The 16,423-nt window shown below is 51.0% G+C and overlaps 1 protein-coding gene across 3 annotated transcripts in view; it reads left to right on the forward strand.

Moving 5' to 3' along the window:
- Positions 1–3,139: 3,139 nt before the first annotated feature.
- Cand2 (cullin associated and neddylation dissociated 2 (putative)) overlaps positions 3,140–16,423 on the forward strand; it is a 31,328-nt gene continuing 18,044 nt past the window's right edge. Inside the window, exons 1-7 of one of the 3 annotated variants that reach the window (XM_050148485.1) lie at positions 3,140–3,265; positions 9,237–9,380; positions 9,976–10,130; positions 11,122–11,245; positions 13,298–13,563; positions 15,100–15,205; positions 15,378–15,520. In XM_050148485.1, the coding sequence (XP_050004442.1) occupies positions 3,198–3,265; positions 9,237–9,380; positions 9,976–10,130; positions 11,122–11,245; positions 13,298–13,563; positions 15,100–15,205; positions 15,378–15,520 (1,006 nt within the window). In that variant the 5' untranslated portion in view covers positions 3,140–3,197. The remainder of the gene's footprint in view (positions 3,266–9,236; positions 9,381–9,975; positions 10,131–11,121; positions 11,246–13,297; positions 13,564–15,099; positions 15,206–15,377; positions 15,521–16,423) is intronic. The other 2 variants (XR_007592921.1, XM_050148486.1) reach the window with 2 other exon arrangements.

Genomic DNA, 16,423 nt, shown 5'->3' on the forward strand with positions numbered 1-16,423 from the left:
CCTGGTCTCCCTTATTCCTGGGGTGCATTGGCGGGGACAGTTTGTTATCAGTTAACTAAGCTTCCTGTGTGTTTCCGTGCTATCCCTGCCCCACCTGGTGATTTAGCTGCAGGCAATCTTCTCCATTGTTAATATGGTAATTTCCCACCTTCCTGGGCGGAGAGATCTTTGTGCTGCAGTTAGGTAGAAAAGGGCTTCCTCAAGTCTGAATAAACGGCATTCGCTTGATCTCCTATCGAATGACCCTGGTCTCTGTCTCTTGTGTTCAATCTCCAGGCCCTTGCCCGGACTCGCATTCGGTACAGCTGCGCGCGAACTGTACCGAGGGTGTAACACCAAAACCGGGTGTTACAAGAAAGATCTGGTACTTTCTAATCTACTATCCCCGTCATCACCAACCCACAAAAACAAGAGACCCAGGTGATGTGGAAGTGTCATATATCAATCTGTTGATTTCATTGGTTAAGTAATAAACACACTGCTTGGCCTCATAGCTTAGAACATAGATGGGAGGAGAAAACAGAATAGAATTCTGGGCAGAAGAGGAAGTGAGGTCAGACTCTGCTCTGCTCCCGGACAGCATGGACGGAAGCTAGAATCTTCCTGGTAAGCGCACCTTGGGGTGCTTACACACATCATTAGAAATGGGCTAGTCCAGGTGCGAGAATTAGCCTGTAAGGGCTAGAGTTCATGGGCCAAGCAGTTCTTAAATGAATACAGTTTGTGTGTTGTTATTTTGGGCATGAGCCAGCCAAGCGGCCGGGGTGTTGGGGACGCAACCCCGCCGCCGCTCCATATTTCAACACCCAGGAAAGATGAAAATGAAAACTCAGCTCTCACTGACGGTTTTGCTGGATTTAACAGATCAGGGATCGTAAGTACTCACAATGGATTCCATCATTTCTTAGGAGAAGGTCCTATGGATGACTGGGGATTCAAGTTGAAGCAAACCACTAAAAGGAAACGCTAATGAGGTTCTGGCACTGTCTAAGCTGTGTGCCTGCGGCCTCTGCTGCAGACATGGGACAGACCTGGCTTTGCTTCTCAGCTCCATGATCTCCGACAACAGTGATGGAGTATATGTGAGGCCTGCCTGGACAGAAAGGCCGCCTGCACATCTCCTCTCAGTCCAGCTTCTGAAAGAGACATCAGAGCATCAGTGACTATGGTTCAGAACCACGCTCTTGTGCATCCGGTGGAAACGAAAGCCTTTTTCAGTTCATGCCAAGTTTCTTCATGGTCCTCCAGCGGTCTTTAATCATCACAGCTGTTCGGTTGATAAGGGGGTAGTTTTTAGAAATGGCGGCCCAGTTTCCTTCCCCGTACTTCTGCACTCCGGCCTTCACCCACTCGCTCTCTTCCACAGTCCACTGTCTCCTGAAGGGCCGTCTCCTCTTCCCACTTATGAAAAATGACCTCTTTCTGGGGTGACCAGATGGATGGTGTGATTGAGACAGGAGCAGGGAGGTTAGGAGAAATGTAGAGCCCATCTTCCTGTCCCAAGGCTTAGGGACTTTGTAGCCACTGTTCAGTCACTTAGAAGAAGAGAGGTTGTATCAGGGACAGGAAAACAAATGTCACTAAAATTTCTTTCTTTGGGGCTGGAGAGATGGCTCAGAAGTTAAGAGCACTGACTGCTCTTCCAGAGGTCCTGAGTTCAATTCCCAGCAACCACATGGTGGCTCACAGCCATCTGTAATGAGATCTGGTGCCCTCTTCTGGCATGTAAACATACATGGAAGGAATGTTGTATATATAATAAATAAATAAATCTTAAAAAAATTCTTTTTTTGTTTCTTTTTTGTTGTTGTTTTTGAGGGGTTTCTCTGTGTAGCCCTCTGGTTGTCCTGGAACTTGCTCTGTAGACCAAGCTGGCCTTGAATTTAGAGATCCACCTGCCTTTGAGCTCTGGGATTAAAGATGTGTGCTGCCTAGCTAGCAGCTTTTTCATGTTTTTGTTGTTGTTGTTGTTTTGTTTTGTTTAGCTTTTTGCTCTTGTTTTTGTTTTTAATGACAGGACCGATGCAGTCAGGGCTGAACTTTTGACCCCCTGCCTTCCTGCTTTCATCTGTCAAGTTCTGGAATCACGGGCTCGAGCCATCACAACCCAGGAAATTTCTTTTTACCAAGCTGGGGGTGTGACTCGGCGGTAGAGCAGTACTCAAAAAAGAAATTTTAATATATTTAAGATAAAAGTTTCATGCTGGGCAGTAGTGGTGCACACCTTTAATCCCAGCACTCGGGAGGCAGAGGAAGATGGATCTGTGAGCTCGAGCCAGCCTGGTCTACAGAGTGAGTTCTAGGACAGCAAGGGCTACACAGAGAAACCCTGTCTTGAAACACAAAACAATAGTTATGTCTCTTTTTATTGGGCTTTATTCTTTTATTTGTGACTAAAAATAGGCAAGAGAGGTTGTGTGACTCTCCCAAGGCCACCAAGCCAGGACGCAGCCTACAGAGATTTGAAGCCAAGCTTCCTGTGCGGTGTAAAGAGTCCTTCTAAAGATCTACACACACACACACACACACACACACACACACACACATGCCTAACTAACTGGGGAAAACTTTAGGGAACGACCACTGCCCACGGCTTTAAGAACCTGAGGTCAATCCTGACTCTGTTGCTGGTTCCCCGGAGGTTCCTTTGGTTCTCAGGGCACAGTTAAATTATTGTAAAATGAAACAACTCATCCTGGCAGAATGGGGGTCTGGTCTGGTATTATGACTGAACGCATTCTCTGCATGAGCCTGGGCACGGACAGGCCACAGTGAGGACTCAGAAGTCCGGCGAGGGATGTTGAGGTTTGCTTGCCTAGCTTTGCTTAACAGCTCCTGTTTCCTAAAGGATTGTAGATGAGAAAGTTGAGGCTCAGAGACAAGAAGCCTAGCCTGAACTGCCACCCCACGTTCGTGGAAGTATGCAAGCCATTGAGCAAGGTCAAAGATCCAGAGGCAGAACAAGACTTGTGGTCAGTATTCTGTTGGTGAGCTCCGTGTCTCTGGAGTGAGCAAGCCTATGCTGAGCAGAGCTTCCCAGAAGAAGGGGCCAGGTCCTGCAGTCCAGCCCGTCCCAGGACAGGAGGGGGTTGATGGTGACCGAAGAGGCGTGGCCGAGGGGGAGGGGGCGTGGTTGGGAGGAGGGGGAGGTCGCGCCGCCATATTCGCTCCCGCCCGCAGCCCGCGGCGCAGCCAGCATGAGTACCGCTGCTTTCCACATCTCCAACCTGCTGGAGAAGATGACGTCCAGCGACAAGGACTTCAGGTGCGCCCTGCGGCGGCCCGGGGCTTCTTTCCAGGGGCCTCAGCCCGTTCTGGTCTCCTCCCCCATCCCCCTGCAGACCCCCGCGGGTACCGCCCGGGCCTGCCTGGGCCTGCCTGGGCCTGCTGCAACAGCCCCGCCCCCAGCCTCTTCCCGCCTTTGCTGTGCTGGGCCCTCAGATACCCCCACACTAGGCGCCCCCCAGACCCTCCAATGAAGTCCCCCATCGGCCTCTCCTTGGGATCTCAGTGCAGATCTCCTTTGACCCGCATTCAAACAGGTCCCTTCCCTGTACCACCTCTATCCTAGGGCTATCCCTTTCCTATACCCGCTCTTCTGCCCGGGTCTCTGGGTTACCCCCCCCCCCCCCCGCCCCAGCCTGTACCCCTGCCGGGTCTGCTAACCCCACTTCCCTTTCCTTCATCTTTTCCCCTTCATCCCCTCCCTCTTCTTCCTGACCCTTTTCATCCCATCCTTCTTATTCCCCTCCTCTCCCGAGATGTTTGGTTAAGCATGGTTTAGAGGCAGGAAACAAAGGTGGGAGTAAGGGCCATGTCTCTCCCGGACTCTCTCCAAATATTCAGAAACAGAGCCACCTACAAGGATGGGAACATCTGGTGCAGCCCTCATCTTGAAGGGGGAACTGAATGAAGCTCAGTGACACAAAGGGGTTGATCCTATAGCCAGTTCTGTACCTTCAAGTTGACAGGACACTGCACCCACTGAGTCTTCTGTCAGTGTTACAAATAGAGAAACAGATTTAGGGCACGAAGGGCCTGGGTACAATGCCAAGGTAGGACCAAGCAGAGGGGGAGGTCTTAATGATGTCCTGAATCCAGCCTGAAGAGGCCTGAAGCCTGCTTGTGTGATCTGACCCCCTCTGTGTCCTGGAAGTCCATTCCTCAAAATCTCTCTGCAACCCCAAGCCCCATGGTGGTAATAGGGCTTTGAACCCTTAGCTCTGACTTCAGTCTTCACAGTTGTAACTTTCTGGCTCTGTAAGTGATGGGCAAATTACTCCACCCCCTTGAGCCTTAGCTACCGCGTGGTTTAGGTACCAGGTAAGCGCGTCGCGAATGGTTGCTCCCATGATCCTGCACAGGCTCTCGCTTCCCCCGACCTTGACTAAGTATCTGATTTTCACTGCTGGCTCCCACTGCGTTGTCACCAGGATGCCTCTGCACTCCATGCAGGCCCAGGCACCTCTTTCTGTGTTTCTGCCATGTCACCTTTGGTCTCCTGGCGATGCCTGTGCAGGAGGACGGGGTAGGTCCTAGTGGAATGTTCTTTAGTCCCAGGCCTTTCCTGTTCTTCAGAGGCCTGGAGGGGGCTTTGGTTTACCCAAAGTCACATGCCCTGCCAGAGCTGAGAGACCATCTCCTGGGCTTCTGAATCAGGAAGATGGCCCTTTCAGCCAGGGCCAGAGAAGCCCTTTAAGCCTGTCCCTGCCAGCAGCCTCGAGGACACTTAAAACCACCCTAAGCATATGAGAATAGTGTCTATTTTTAAAAGTCTGAATGCCAGGAGGCTGAGTCCCCTGGCCAGCTGTCCAGGCACCATGTGGTCCTGTGTCCCAATGGTACAGCCTCTCAGATGACAGGAGACCATGGCTTATGGTTCCCAAAGGGGAGTTACTGACTGAGGCTCCAGGCAAGGGACAGGAAGCCGTGGTTCCCAGATTTGTTGGGCTCGGACTTTGACAGGGAAAACCAAGGGCTTGAGAGATCTGGCAGGAATTTCTGAATCTCTTCATGGTGACATTGTAATGTTAAAAATAAAACAGTGCAGTTCCCTGAGGGGTGCAGTGGCGGGTTGCAAGGGGCAGCGGGTCCCAGGCAGGGAGCTGCGCAGCAGGTGAGAGACAGAGATGAATAGGCACACCATGCAGAGAAAGTAGGTGTTTATTTAGTGGGTTATGGAGGGGAAAGGGGAGAAAAGGGGAGATCAGACAGAGGCAGAGAGAGAAAGAAATAGAGAGGGGGTAGGAGAGGAGAAGAGAAGCTACCTCTTCTGGAGAGAGGTGGAATAGAAGAAGCTCAGACTAGAAGGAAGGAAGATCCCCTTGCCCTGGTGGACAGGGGATGGAGTGGGCGGGGCTTGTCTCTTAATGAGACAGGACAGACCATTACAGACATTACTGTTGGAGGAGGCAGGAGACCCATCTCACACTGGTGTTCTCTATTGCTCTATAACCTCTCTGAGCCTACTTGTCTCAGATTGACCTAGTGAAACCCCCAAGGATGCTGTGGGAGAGGGGCAAAGAAAATTTCCATTTTATTCATGGAAAAACAGACTCACTGGCCAAAACTTACCCCACTGACAGAGGCAAGACAAGAATGTTTACTTAAAGCCCACTCTGTTTCGGAGCTCTAGCCTATCAAATTATTTTCACCACTATCCCTGCACCGTGGCACATTTCCACTGCGAGTGGTGTCTGCAGAACTCAGGTGTCTGAAATGCTGAAGCTTATTTGTGAATGTTGATTTCTGGATTCAGGTTTCCACAAGGTTGTTGGGCTCTAAGGGCTGTTGAGCACTAACTCTCTCCTGCCTTCCCCCTGCTCCCTTGTTAAGCCCATTCTTTGCTGAGCATGGAGTGTCGGAGGTGAGCCTGCTGGGTGCCAAGCCTGTATATGCACACATACGTGTATATGTGTGCACAGGTATATGCTTGTGGGGGGGATTGTATGTCTCTGTGTGCATGCGTGCGTGTGTGTGTGTGTTGTGTGTGTGCTTGTGGGGGAATTGTATGTGTGTGGGGGAATTATATGTCTGTGTATGTGTGCATGGTGTGTTGGTAGGGGGATTGTGTGTGTGTGTGTGTGTGTTAGTCACGGTCTCTGAAGTGCTCTCACACATTGCTGCACAAGTGAGAAGCGCTGTGATGGAGAGGTGCAAAGTCCTGAAGTGATCTGTCTAGGGAGGCTATACTACTTAGATGTGTGCACACGGCCGTGGTCAGTGTCGTCCCTGAGACAGAAACATTTAAATTAAGCTCTTGATGCATGAGTGTGCTAGTCAGGTTTCTGTCAGCTTGACACAAGCTAAAGTTATCTGAGAAGAGGAAATACCTACCTAAGATTGGCTTGTAGCGCACGCCTTTAATCCCAGCATTTGGGAGGCAGAGGCTGGCGGTTGTCAGTGAGTTCGAGGCCAGCCTGGTCTACAAGAGCTAGTACCTGGACAATCAGGACTGTTACACAGAGAAATCCTGTCTTGAAAAACAAAAAAGAAACCGGGCGGTGGTGGCACACGCCTTTAATCCCAGCACTCGGGAGGCAGAGGCAGGCGGATCTCTGTGAGGCCAGCCTGGTCTACAAGAGCTAGTTCCAGGACAGGAACCAAAAGCTACGGAGAAACCCTGTCTCGAAAATCAAAAAAAAGAAAAAAAAAAAAAAGAAAAAAGAAAATCAAAAAAGAAAGAAAGGAAAAGAAAAGAATTGGCCTGAAGATGTGACTGTGTTAGATTTTCTTAGTGATTGATGGAGGAGGGCCTAGACCATTGTGAGTGATGCCAACCCTGGGCAAGTGGTCCTGGTGTATAAGAAAGTAGGCTATAAGAGCCATGCTCTGCAAGCCAGTAAGCAGCATTCCTCCATGGCCTCTGTCTCAGTTCCTGTTTTAGGGTTCCTGCCTTGAGTTACTGCCCTGACTTTCTTGAAGGATGGATTGTGTAAACTGAAACTCTTATCTCCCCAAGTTGCCTCTGGTCATGGTCTTTATCACAGCAGTATAAACCCTAACCCCAAGTAGTAGAAATCCAGAAAGGCCCAAAGGCAAACATCCTTTACCTTAAAGTGCCTGGGTGGTGGCTGGGACAGCAACAATCCCCTCCTCTCTTTCAGCACAGCTTACTGCCTTCTCCGCAGCTTCAGGCTGATCCAGCTGTTAAATTTAAGAAATGGTGGCATGGTCAGGGTCCCTCCAGGCTCTGCGCGTTGCCGTGAGATCACACAGCAGATCTGGGCTGGGGCCCCACTCCAGTGGCGACATATTTTACTCCACGAGGCTGGGACAGGAATATGCTTTCTCTGGACTCTTTTTTTTTTTTTTTTTTTTTTTTTTTTTTTTTTTTTTAGAACAGGGAGCCAGCAAGCATGGCGGCCTGTGGGAATGGCTGCACTGGAGAAAGGGACTTGTCATCTGCAGTTACTGCAGTGGGGAGAGACCCCTCATATCGAGATCTTGTTTCCAGGAATTAGATGTCGTTATTGGTGTTCAGATGGTGATGAGTAATTTAGCCCGGGGAAACACGGCTGCAGCCTGGACACAGCTGAGGGAGCCAGTTGAGTCTCCGCCCTGCGTTCTTTATTTTAGCAGGAATGATGCCCCGTGAGGTCCCTTCAGCCCCATTCTTTATTGCTTTCTGAATTGAACTCCCATTGCAAGCCAGTGAGAGGACAGAGCAGCAAGCCTTTTGTAGAAAGGTGGTGGGTGGAGTCTGGACTCTGACCCTATGGCTAGGAATATTCGTCAGCTGTTGGCTCTGGTCTCCAGAATATCAAAATACACCAGTTGCCCATCCATGTGGCTTTTAAGGCATTCACGACTGTCCAGGCATAGGCATAGTGGACTATGACTTTAATTCTAACACTTGAGAGGCAGAGGCAGGGGGATTTCTGTGAGTGTGAGTCTAACCCGGTTTACAGAGTGAGTTCCAGGCCAGCCAGGGCTACCCTGTGAAACTTGTCTCAAACAAACAAAGAACAAAAAAGCAGGTTTGTGGCCCTGAACGTCACTAGGAACTTGGAAATAAATACATATCCTTAGACCAGAGCTTCCCACTGGGCTGAGAGGCTGGGGTGCGGCTTGCTGTGATAAGCAAGCCCTTGGATGAGGAGCTCACATTCAGATGCCTGTTAAGGGCAGGGTGTCTGAATAGGGTTCATCTGTGTATCTAGGGGTGCTTCTTTTCCAGCACCTGACTCTACATGAAATTGTCTGTCTCATACTCAGGTACTCATGAGCCACCTGTTACCGTGAGATGTGAATGACATCTGCCATTTACTGGGTGTGTGTCACGGACCCCACAACCCTATAATCAGAGTCCAAGTCTATTTCCCCACTTTTTTGTTTTGTTTTGTATTTTCTAGACAGGGTTTCTCTGTACACCTGGCTGCCCTGGAATTCACTATGTAGACCAGGCTGGCCTCAAACCTGGAGATCCGCCTGCCTCTCAAGCACTTAGCTTAAAGGCATGCACCACCACTGCCTGGCCAGCAAGTGTTTCTAAACACTGAGCCATTTCAGCACCCCCATCCCCATTTTTTTAATTATTTATTTATTTATTAAAGATTTCTGTCTCTTCTCCGCCACCACCTCCCATTTCCCTCCCCCTCCCCCAATCAAGTTCCCCTGCCTTGTAAGCCCAAAGAGCAATCAGGGTTCCCTGCCCTGTGGGAAGTCCAAGGACCTCCCACCTCCATCCAGGTCTAGTAAGGTGAGCATACGTGCAGTAGGATCAAAAACCCATTGCCATTGTTCTTGAGTTCTCAGTAGTCCTCATTGTCCGCTATATTCAGCGAGTCCGGTTTTATCCCAGGCTTTTTCATACCCAGGCCAGCTGGTCTTGGTGAGTTCCCAACAGAACATTCCCATTGTCTCAGTGTGTGGGTGTACCCCTCGCGGTCCTGAGTTCCTTGCTCATGCTCTCTCTCCTTCTGCTACCCCATCCCCATTTTTTAAACAGGTAAACCAAAGCTGAGAGAAGGCAGGTGACGCCCAAGTTCCCATTTTGGCAGTGGCAGGAGCCTCCCCTCCCTCACACCCAGCCATGAGCTTTAAGCCAGTCCTTGCTTCAGTCTCCTACACTGTGGCAGTTGCTCTCACTGAGGTGGTTCAGCTCTGCCCACAGCCCTGATTACCCACAAGTTGAACCCATGCACTGAGCTTCACTTCTGGGGGACTCTAGTGCACCCATCTGTCAGGGCCTGGAAGCTGCTCCACAGCCTTCTTCCTCCTCTGCCCCTCACCAGGTTCATGGCCACCAGCGACCTGATGTCAGAGCTACAGAAAGACTCCATCCAGCTGGACGAGGACAGCGAGCGCAAGGTGGTGAGAGCGCTGCTGCGCCTCCTGGAGGACAGGAGCGGCGAGGTGCAGAACCTGGCTGTCAAGTGGTGAGCGGTGGTGGGGTTTGGGGGAGGGCAGTTTGGGGACAACAATAGGGTTGGACGCTAGCCAGCATTCCTTGGAGGTAGACCCTGCGCCAAGAGTTCAAGTCTAAGTTACGTGCGAGGTTATCCGGGAAACAGGAAGGGAAGTAGGGAAGAGGAGGGGAGATGGGGAGAAAGCCTGCATAGGGGTTCTGTCGCTCTGACAGGTCCCCAGGTGACAATCTGCTACCAGGCTTTGAGAAATGAGGATGTAGGTCTCAGATGGATGACCAGCATCGGCAAGTGAAAAGCAGTTAGACGTGCCCTGGAAGGCCCAACCCAGACCTTCTGGGGTGGCCGGCAGTAGTCTGTGTGTAGTAATCCCCTAGGGATGTGACACCAGCTCAGGTGTGCAGACCCTTGCTTTGGGGCGCTATGGAGCCACAGGGTGAGATGCGAATCATAGGCTTGGGGGGCATCGCATTCCTAGCAGGTCTTCTGCTGAGCTGAGGTCCTCATCACGTGTGTCCCCACAAGCTTGAGAGGACGAAAGCAGGCAGCCTGACTTAAGGCATGCCTGGGGCTTCTGGGCCCTTCTCCCTTTCTCCCTCTGCCTCAGCCTGGGTCCCTTGGTGGGCAAAGTGAAGGAGTACCAAGTGGAGACCATTGTGGACACCCTCTGTGCCAACATGCGGTCAGACAAGGAGCAGCTCCGAGACATCGCTGGCATTGGCCTGAAGACCATCCTCTCAGAGCTGCCTCCCGCCGCCACAGGTACCCAGGCCTTGGTGCTGTGACTCAACCCAGCTGTGTTTCAAATACTGGGGCCAGGAGATACTCCTCTGGGAAGCCCACACCTGTGTTCACCGTGTGCCTTCTGCATGCCTCCGTTTCTCTTCACCAAGTGCTTACATCTTAATTCCACCTTAATTGGAGGCAGAGGCTGTGGTTCAGTATGAGTTTCAGGTCAGCCTGATGTACAGAGGACAGCCAGGGATATAGTGAGACCTTGTTTCAAAATAAAAAAAGAGGGAAGGCTCAGAGAAGCAAAAGGATCTTTGTGGCATCCCTCAGTGGCATCCCTCCATGGTAAAGAATTCAGACCCAGATCAATTGAAATTTATGGCTGCCTGTTTGTTAGGAATGCTTCCAGCCGCAAGTGAAGAGCATAAACTCACGGCAGCTTAAAGACTAGCCCTGGTCTCTCCGGAAGGATGCTGTGCTCTCTCCTCCTCCTTCCTCTCCTCTTCCTCCCTTTCTTCCTTCTCTTCCTCTTCCTCCTCTTTCCTGGTGGCAGTGCTGGAGGTCTTGGGACTTGTATGTGCTGGGCCAGGCCACTCCCATTCTTGCAGCCACTGTTCTGCAGCTCGGACTCATAGGGTCACACTCTTCATCTGTGTTCTCTCTCCTCTGTAAGAAAAGACACATTTCCCAGTCCAGTCTATCCCACTGGCCAGAGCTGGGCCACTGGCCACTGATAGCTGAAAGGGACTGGGAAAAGAAGTGTTTAACTTGTCCCCCTCCCTGGTAGAAGTGTGGGAGCTGGCCAGCCGCTCAGCCTTCAATTTGTCAGTTCCTCCAGCTGATTCCTGCAGGTGTTCATTAAGACCTCGGTCAGCCATGGACCATTGATGCCCGGGCTTTCCTGGACCACTAACTTATGGGAGATGCGGGCTCAGAAACACAACCAGAACATTAGCAGGCCGGAGTTGGGGGCTGGATCCAAGCCCACAGCCTTTACCCTGCCCTCTCATGCCCTGCACAGGCTCAGGGCTGGCCATCAATGTGTGCCGCAAGATCACAGGCCAGCTCACCAGTGCCATTGCCCAGCAGGAGGATGTGGCTGTGCAGCTGGAAGCCCTGGACATCCTCTCCGACATGCTGAGCAGGTGAGCCAGGCCACCTTGAGCAAGAAAGGTGGGGACAGGCAGGACTGAGATGAGTGACCTGCATGCGATAATGTCACATTACAGAATGGGCTTTGGGAGGTCATTAGCTCCAAGGTCACAGAGTCAGTAAACCTCCCATAACTTGTACATTTGCTCTGGGGGTACGGAAAACCAGGTGTTAGTTAGTCTAGTGGTGGGCCAGTGTCAGCTTCTGGAGGGCCAAGGCTTTAGGGTCCTCAACAGATCTAAGGGCACCACAGAGGGCAGAGGCATGAGAGGACTGTGAAAGGTTTTGGGTTTGGGGCTCAAGGGAACACTAATGTAGATTGTCCTTTTGATTAAAAGAGTAGAAGGATTGGGCGTGGTAACATATGCCTTTAATCTTCTTACTCAAGAGGCAGAGGCAGAAGGAGCTCTGTGAGTTCAAGGCCAGCCTGGTCTACAAAGAGAGTTCTAGGACAGCCTGGGCTGTTACACAGAGAAATTCTATTTCAAAAAACAAAACAAAAAAGATTAGAAGAGTTTTTCATGGCGTGGAGAGACAGCATGGAGGGCTCTGCTTCAGAGTTGAGAGTTCCCATGCCATGTGGGTGATAATAGCCCACAGTTGGTGCTTGTCATCTGCTGGCCGACTCTGATCCAGGGGTTGGGAAGGGGTCTTGGATTTGGAGGAAGGAGTGAGTGACCTTCAGGGAGTCTGGAAGAGGGGCTTATTGATTAATATTTGTCCATCATACAGGGGTTAGCCTGGGGCCTTACGCAGTATCAGCTGCATGTGATCATGACCTAAGCAGTCTTTGCTCTGGGCTCTGGCAGACTTGGGTCCAGGGCTCCTGCATGGTGAGCTGATTATGGAAGCTGGTATTCAGTGAAGAGGCTGGGGGGCTGAGCAGGATCCCCAAAGACACACCTCCACCTTCCTACTGTCATCTGGACAGGCAGGCTGGAGAGGAGTGTCTTTGTTTTTATATTTGTGGTGGGATTGAATCCAGGGCTTTAACCTTGCTGGGGAAGAACTCTACCACTGAGATCCATTACTCTTTGTTTTTGAGACTCCATCTCTCAGTTGCTCAGGCAGGCCTTGAACTCACTCTGTAGGCCATACTGGCTTTAAACGTATAACACTTCTGTCTCAGCCTTCTTAGTAGGTGAGATTGTAGGCCTGTGTCCTAGGCCTGGCTTGGCTTCCGTGGGTTGTCTGGAAGAAGACCCCACAGGATCTGGAGTAGAGGATGGCCCGATAGGTTTTAGAAACTAGGAGATGAAGGATTGGGGTGGGGGTGCCCCAGGAACAGGTCGGTGCTGTAGGAGGTGATGGGTTCCATCTGAGCATGTTGAGTTTATAGTGCCTGGAAGGCACCCCTCAATCGTGAGCTCCATTGGCCTAGAGTCTGTCCTTATGGCCCGACTTCCAGCATAGACCCTGTCCCACAGTAGATGAGTCAATAGGTAAAGACTACAGCAGAGTGATCAGGGCTGCACGCGTGACAGTGAGGTTATGGAGCGCAGCAGAGCAGGGCATTGTGGGATCGAACTCACCCAGAGCTGGTTTGACTGTGGAGAACGAACTGGGGCCATGCAGAGCCAGGTTCTACCTGTGGAGAAACTATCTGAGGGTTACCTCTTGCCTTGAGTTCAGAGCTCAGCTTATCCAGAGGACACTGGGGAGCCATAGCGGGATTAAGTCCGTTAGATTTTATACCACTCCAGTTGCGATTTCCGGAATAGGTATTGAGGCAAACCTCAGGCCCCAAGAATTTGGAGCATCCTCACTGGAACCCCCTGCCCACGACACTCCTCCCTAAACTGAGAGATTGGATACCTGGGCTCAGGTCTTGGACTTGCACTGTTGACTGAGGAGCCTTCGCAAGACATTCTCTGTAGCTTTCTTTCCTGTAGTAAGCCGCTAGGTCATTCCTCATGTTTAGAGGGGTACCTTGTCACTTTCCCAGGGTCTTTGAATATCATAAGAAGGAGGTACTGAGAGAATGGGGGTGCAGACCCAAGTTGCTTGTGGTGCCTGACCGGACATTTCCTCTATCCTGTCCCCAGGCTAGGTGCCCCATTGGGCTCCTTCCATGCCAGCCTGCTGCACTGCCTACTGCCCCAGCTGAGCAGCCCGCGCCTGGCTGTTCGCAAGCGCGCCGTTGGGGCACTCGGTCACCTGGCAGCCTCCTGCAGCACCGACCTCTTCGTGGAGCTCGCTGACCACCTAGTGGACCGGCTGCCAGGCCCACGCGCGCCTGCCAGCCCCGCAGCCATTCGTACACTGATTCAGTGTTTGGGCAGCGTGGGCCGTCAGGCTGGTCATCGCTTGGGTGAGCGGGTGGGGCTAAAGTTCTGAGAAGGGTTTGGTGGGTGGGGACAGAGCCCTAATAGGAGCACAAACTGACTTTCCTTTTTCGGGTCTTATGCTTCTGTGTGGTCTTCTGGAAGTGACTTCTGTGGAGGCCCAGGGTTAGTCCTTATATAGAATGTGTTTGAGCCTCTGCTTTGACAGGCACACCTCAACCTGTGAGCCAGATTTAGAATCTTTAAGCTTTTATTGAGAATAATAGATCTAGAGTTAGCCACACTGTTTAAAGTGTACGCCAGCACACACTTGTGAGCCCACATCCCTGTCAAAACTCTCAGCATTTCCACCATTTCCGTCCCTGCCCCTGCTTTGCCCTCAGGCAGCCACCTCCGGCTTCATCGGGAATAAGACAGCGTGTAGAGCGTCAGTCAGTGCCTCCTGACTCCTGGCTCTCTCCAGGAGGGTCCAAGCTACTCCTTGGCTTCTCTCGGTAGCACTGTTTTGGGAACTAGGCTGAATAGGCCTAGACTAGGGCCCATGTTTGTTTTGGCAGGAAACTGAGGTCCCATGGACCCCAAAAAAAGTCTATAAAGGAGTGTGCAAAGAGTTGGAGAGATGGCTCAGCAGTTAAGTGTGTTTGCTGCTCAGTCATGAGGACAGAATTTCAGATTCCAACACTGGCATCAGATTGCAACAAATGCCTAGAATTCCAGCTCCAAGGGATCTGATGCCCTTTTTTGGCTTCTCAAGGCAACATATGCGCACGCACACATAAATAATCAAATAAATTTAACATGGATATTTAGGGGTCTCTAGCTTAGCATGTTCCTTCTTGCACTGTGGGAAGGTTATGGCTGGAAAAGAGCTAGTGTAGCCTCGAAAGCAGTGGTCCTTTTTTGTTTTGTTTTGTTTGTTTGTTTGTTTGTTTTTTGAGATAGGGTTTCTTTGTATAGCTTTGGAGCCTGTCCTGGAACTCACTCTGTAGACCAGGCTGGCTTTGAACTCCCAACTCACAGAGCTCCATCTGCCTCTGCCTTCCAGGTGCTGGGATTAAAGGCGTGTGCCCCCACCCACCGCCTGGCAAAGCAGTAGTTCTTAATATGTGGGTCAAGACTACTGGAAAACAGATATTTACATTACAGTTCATAATAGTAGCAAAATTTTAATTATGAAGTAGCAATGAAAATAATTTTATGGCTGGAGTCCCCACACCATGAGGAACTGACAGTATTAAAGGGTCGAAGCATTAGGAAGGCTGAGAACCACTGCTCTAAGGCCTTGGTCCCTCTTGTTCTCCCGTCTGCAGCTCACACTCTAGTGTAGGAATAAGGCACAGCCATGATAGAGCTAAGCTCTGCCTGCATCATTGTTCATTGGTGTCCACACTGTGATGGTCGGTAGCCTGAGTCAGGAAGTCAGCAAGTGGCCCACAGCCCCAGTCTGCTTACCTCCGAAGCCTCAAAGTTGAATTTGCCCTGCAAGGGAGAAGTTGGGCTAAGGCTGTGGGCTGGTGACTGAGGGAAGATGTGGCGACTTCAGTGACCCTTTGGCTCTATAGGGGCCCACCTGGCTCGCCTGGTGCCCTTGGTGGAGGAGTTCTGCAACCTGGATGATGATGAGCTGAGAGAGTCCTGCCTCCAGGCCTTCGAGGCCTTCCTTAGGAAGTAAGTACAGCAGCTGCACTAGAAAGCAGGCCTGGGAGCTGCATGGGGGGTTCGTAGGGCTCAGGGACAGCATGCCTGCCTCAAAACAGCCAGCTTTTGGCACTTGTTTTTGGGTCCCACCCTTGCTCTGTCACACTGGATTCCAGTGAAGCCTCCTTTCCTTGTCCCTCAGGTGCCCCAAGGAGATGGACCCTCACGTACCCAATGTGACCAGCCTCTGCCTCCGGTACATGAAGCATGACCCCAACTACAACCATGACAGTGACGAGGATGAGGAGCAGATGGAGATCGACGACAGTGAATTCAGTGAGGCAGGTAGGTGGACGGCCTGGTGTGAGGGACAGGAGGGCACAGCAGCCAAAGCAGGGGCCTAATCAGGCCTGCCGGGCTGCATGCTGCTCTCTTCTAGCTAAACAACCAGGATGAAGAATACTTGGGAAAGACATTTGCCCGTACTCACCACGTAGACAGTGATGTAGTGACTGGCATTAGGACATTTGTAGTATATCAGGTGTTACAAGTGTTTAAGACGTGAGTGGGGTGTGAAGTGCATGTAACTACCCTCAGATGCTGGTATCCTGGCTCCCACAGGTACCATTGCTAATCATTGCTTCCTGAGCATCCACTGGTGTTTCAAGCTCTTACCTTGCATTCCTCATAGTGACCCTGAAAACCTAGGGGTGATCATCCTCATATTTCAGACAGGGAAAATGAGGAAATACCAAGAGGCTTAGCCAGAACATGGGCTAGCTCTGACAGATGCTCCACTTCCAAGCTATCATTTTTATGTATGGTTTTCACAATGATGCTTTTAGCCCAGTGCCAAAGCTAGAGGTAGGATGATGGGCACTTGGAGGGGACAAGTCTAGGTGGTGGCTCAGTGGCCTCTTCCCTCTGGGCCTACGGTCCTGTCCATCACTCAGATTTCCTAAAGGCAGAGTGGAAATGGAGACTAGTGACTTTGGGCCTCACGGGGTCTTGAAATAAAATCAGACAGGCATGATAGAGCCTTGAATGCTAAGCCAGGAGCTGGGGCATTTTCTAGCCGGTCATAGAGGGCTCGGGCTATTTCTTTTTCTTTTCTTTTCTTTTCTTTTTTTTTAAATATTTATTTATTTATTATGTATTCTGTCTGTGTGTATACCTGCAGGCCAGAAGAGGGCACCAGACCCCATTATAGATGGTTGTGAGCCACCATGTGGTTGCTGGGAATTGAAC

The sequence above is a fragment of the Alexandromys fortis genome, unplaced genomic scaffold, assembly GCF_014885135.2.
Source record: "Alexandromys fortis isolate MF-2015 unplaced genomic scaffold, M_Fortis_MF-2015_v1.1 scaffold_59, whole genome shotgun sequence".
NCBI classification, from domain to species: Eukaryota; Metazoa; Chordata; class Mammalia; order Rodentia; family Cricetidae; genus Alexandromys; species Alexandromys fortis.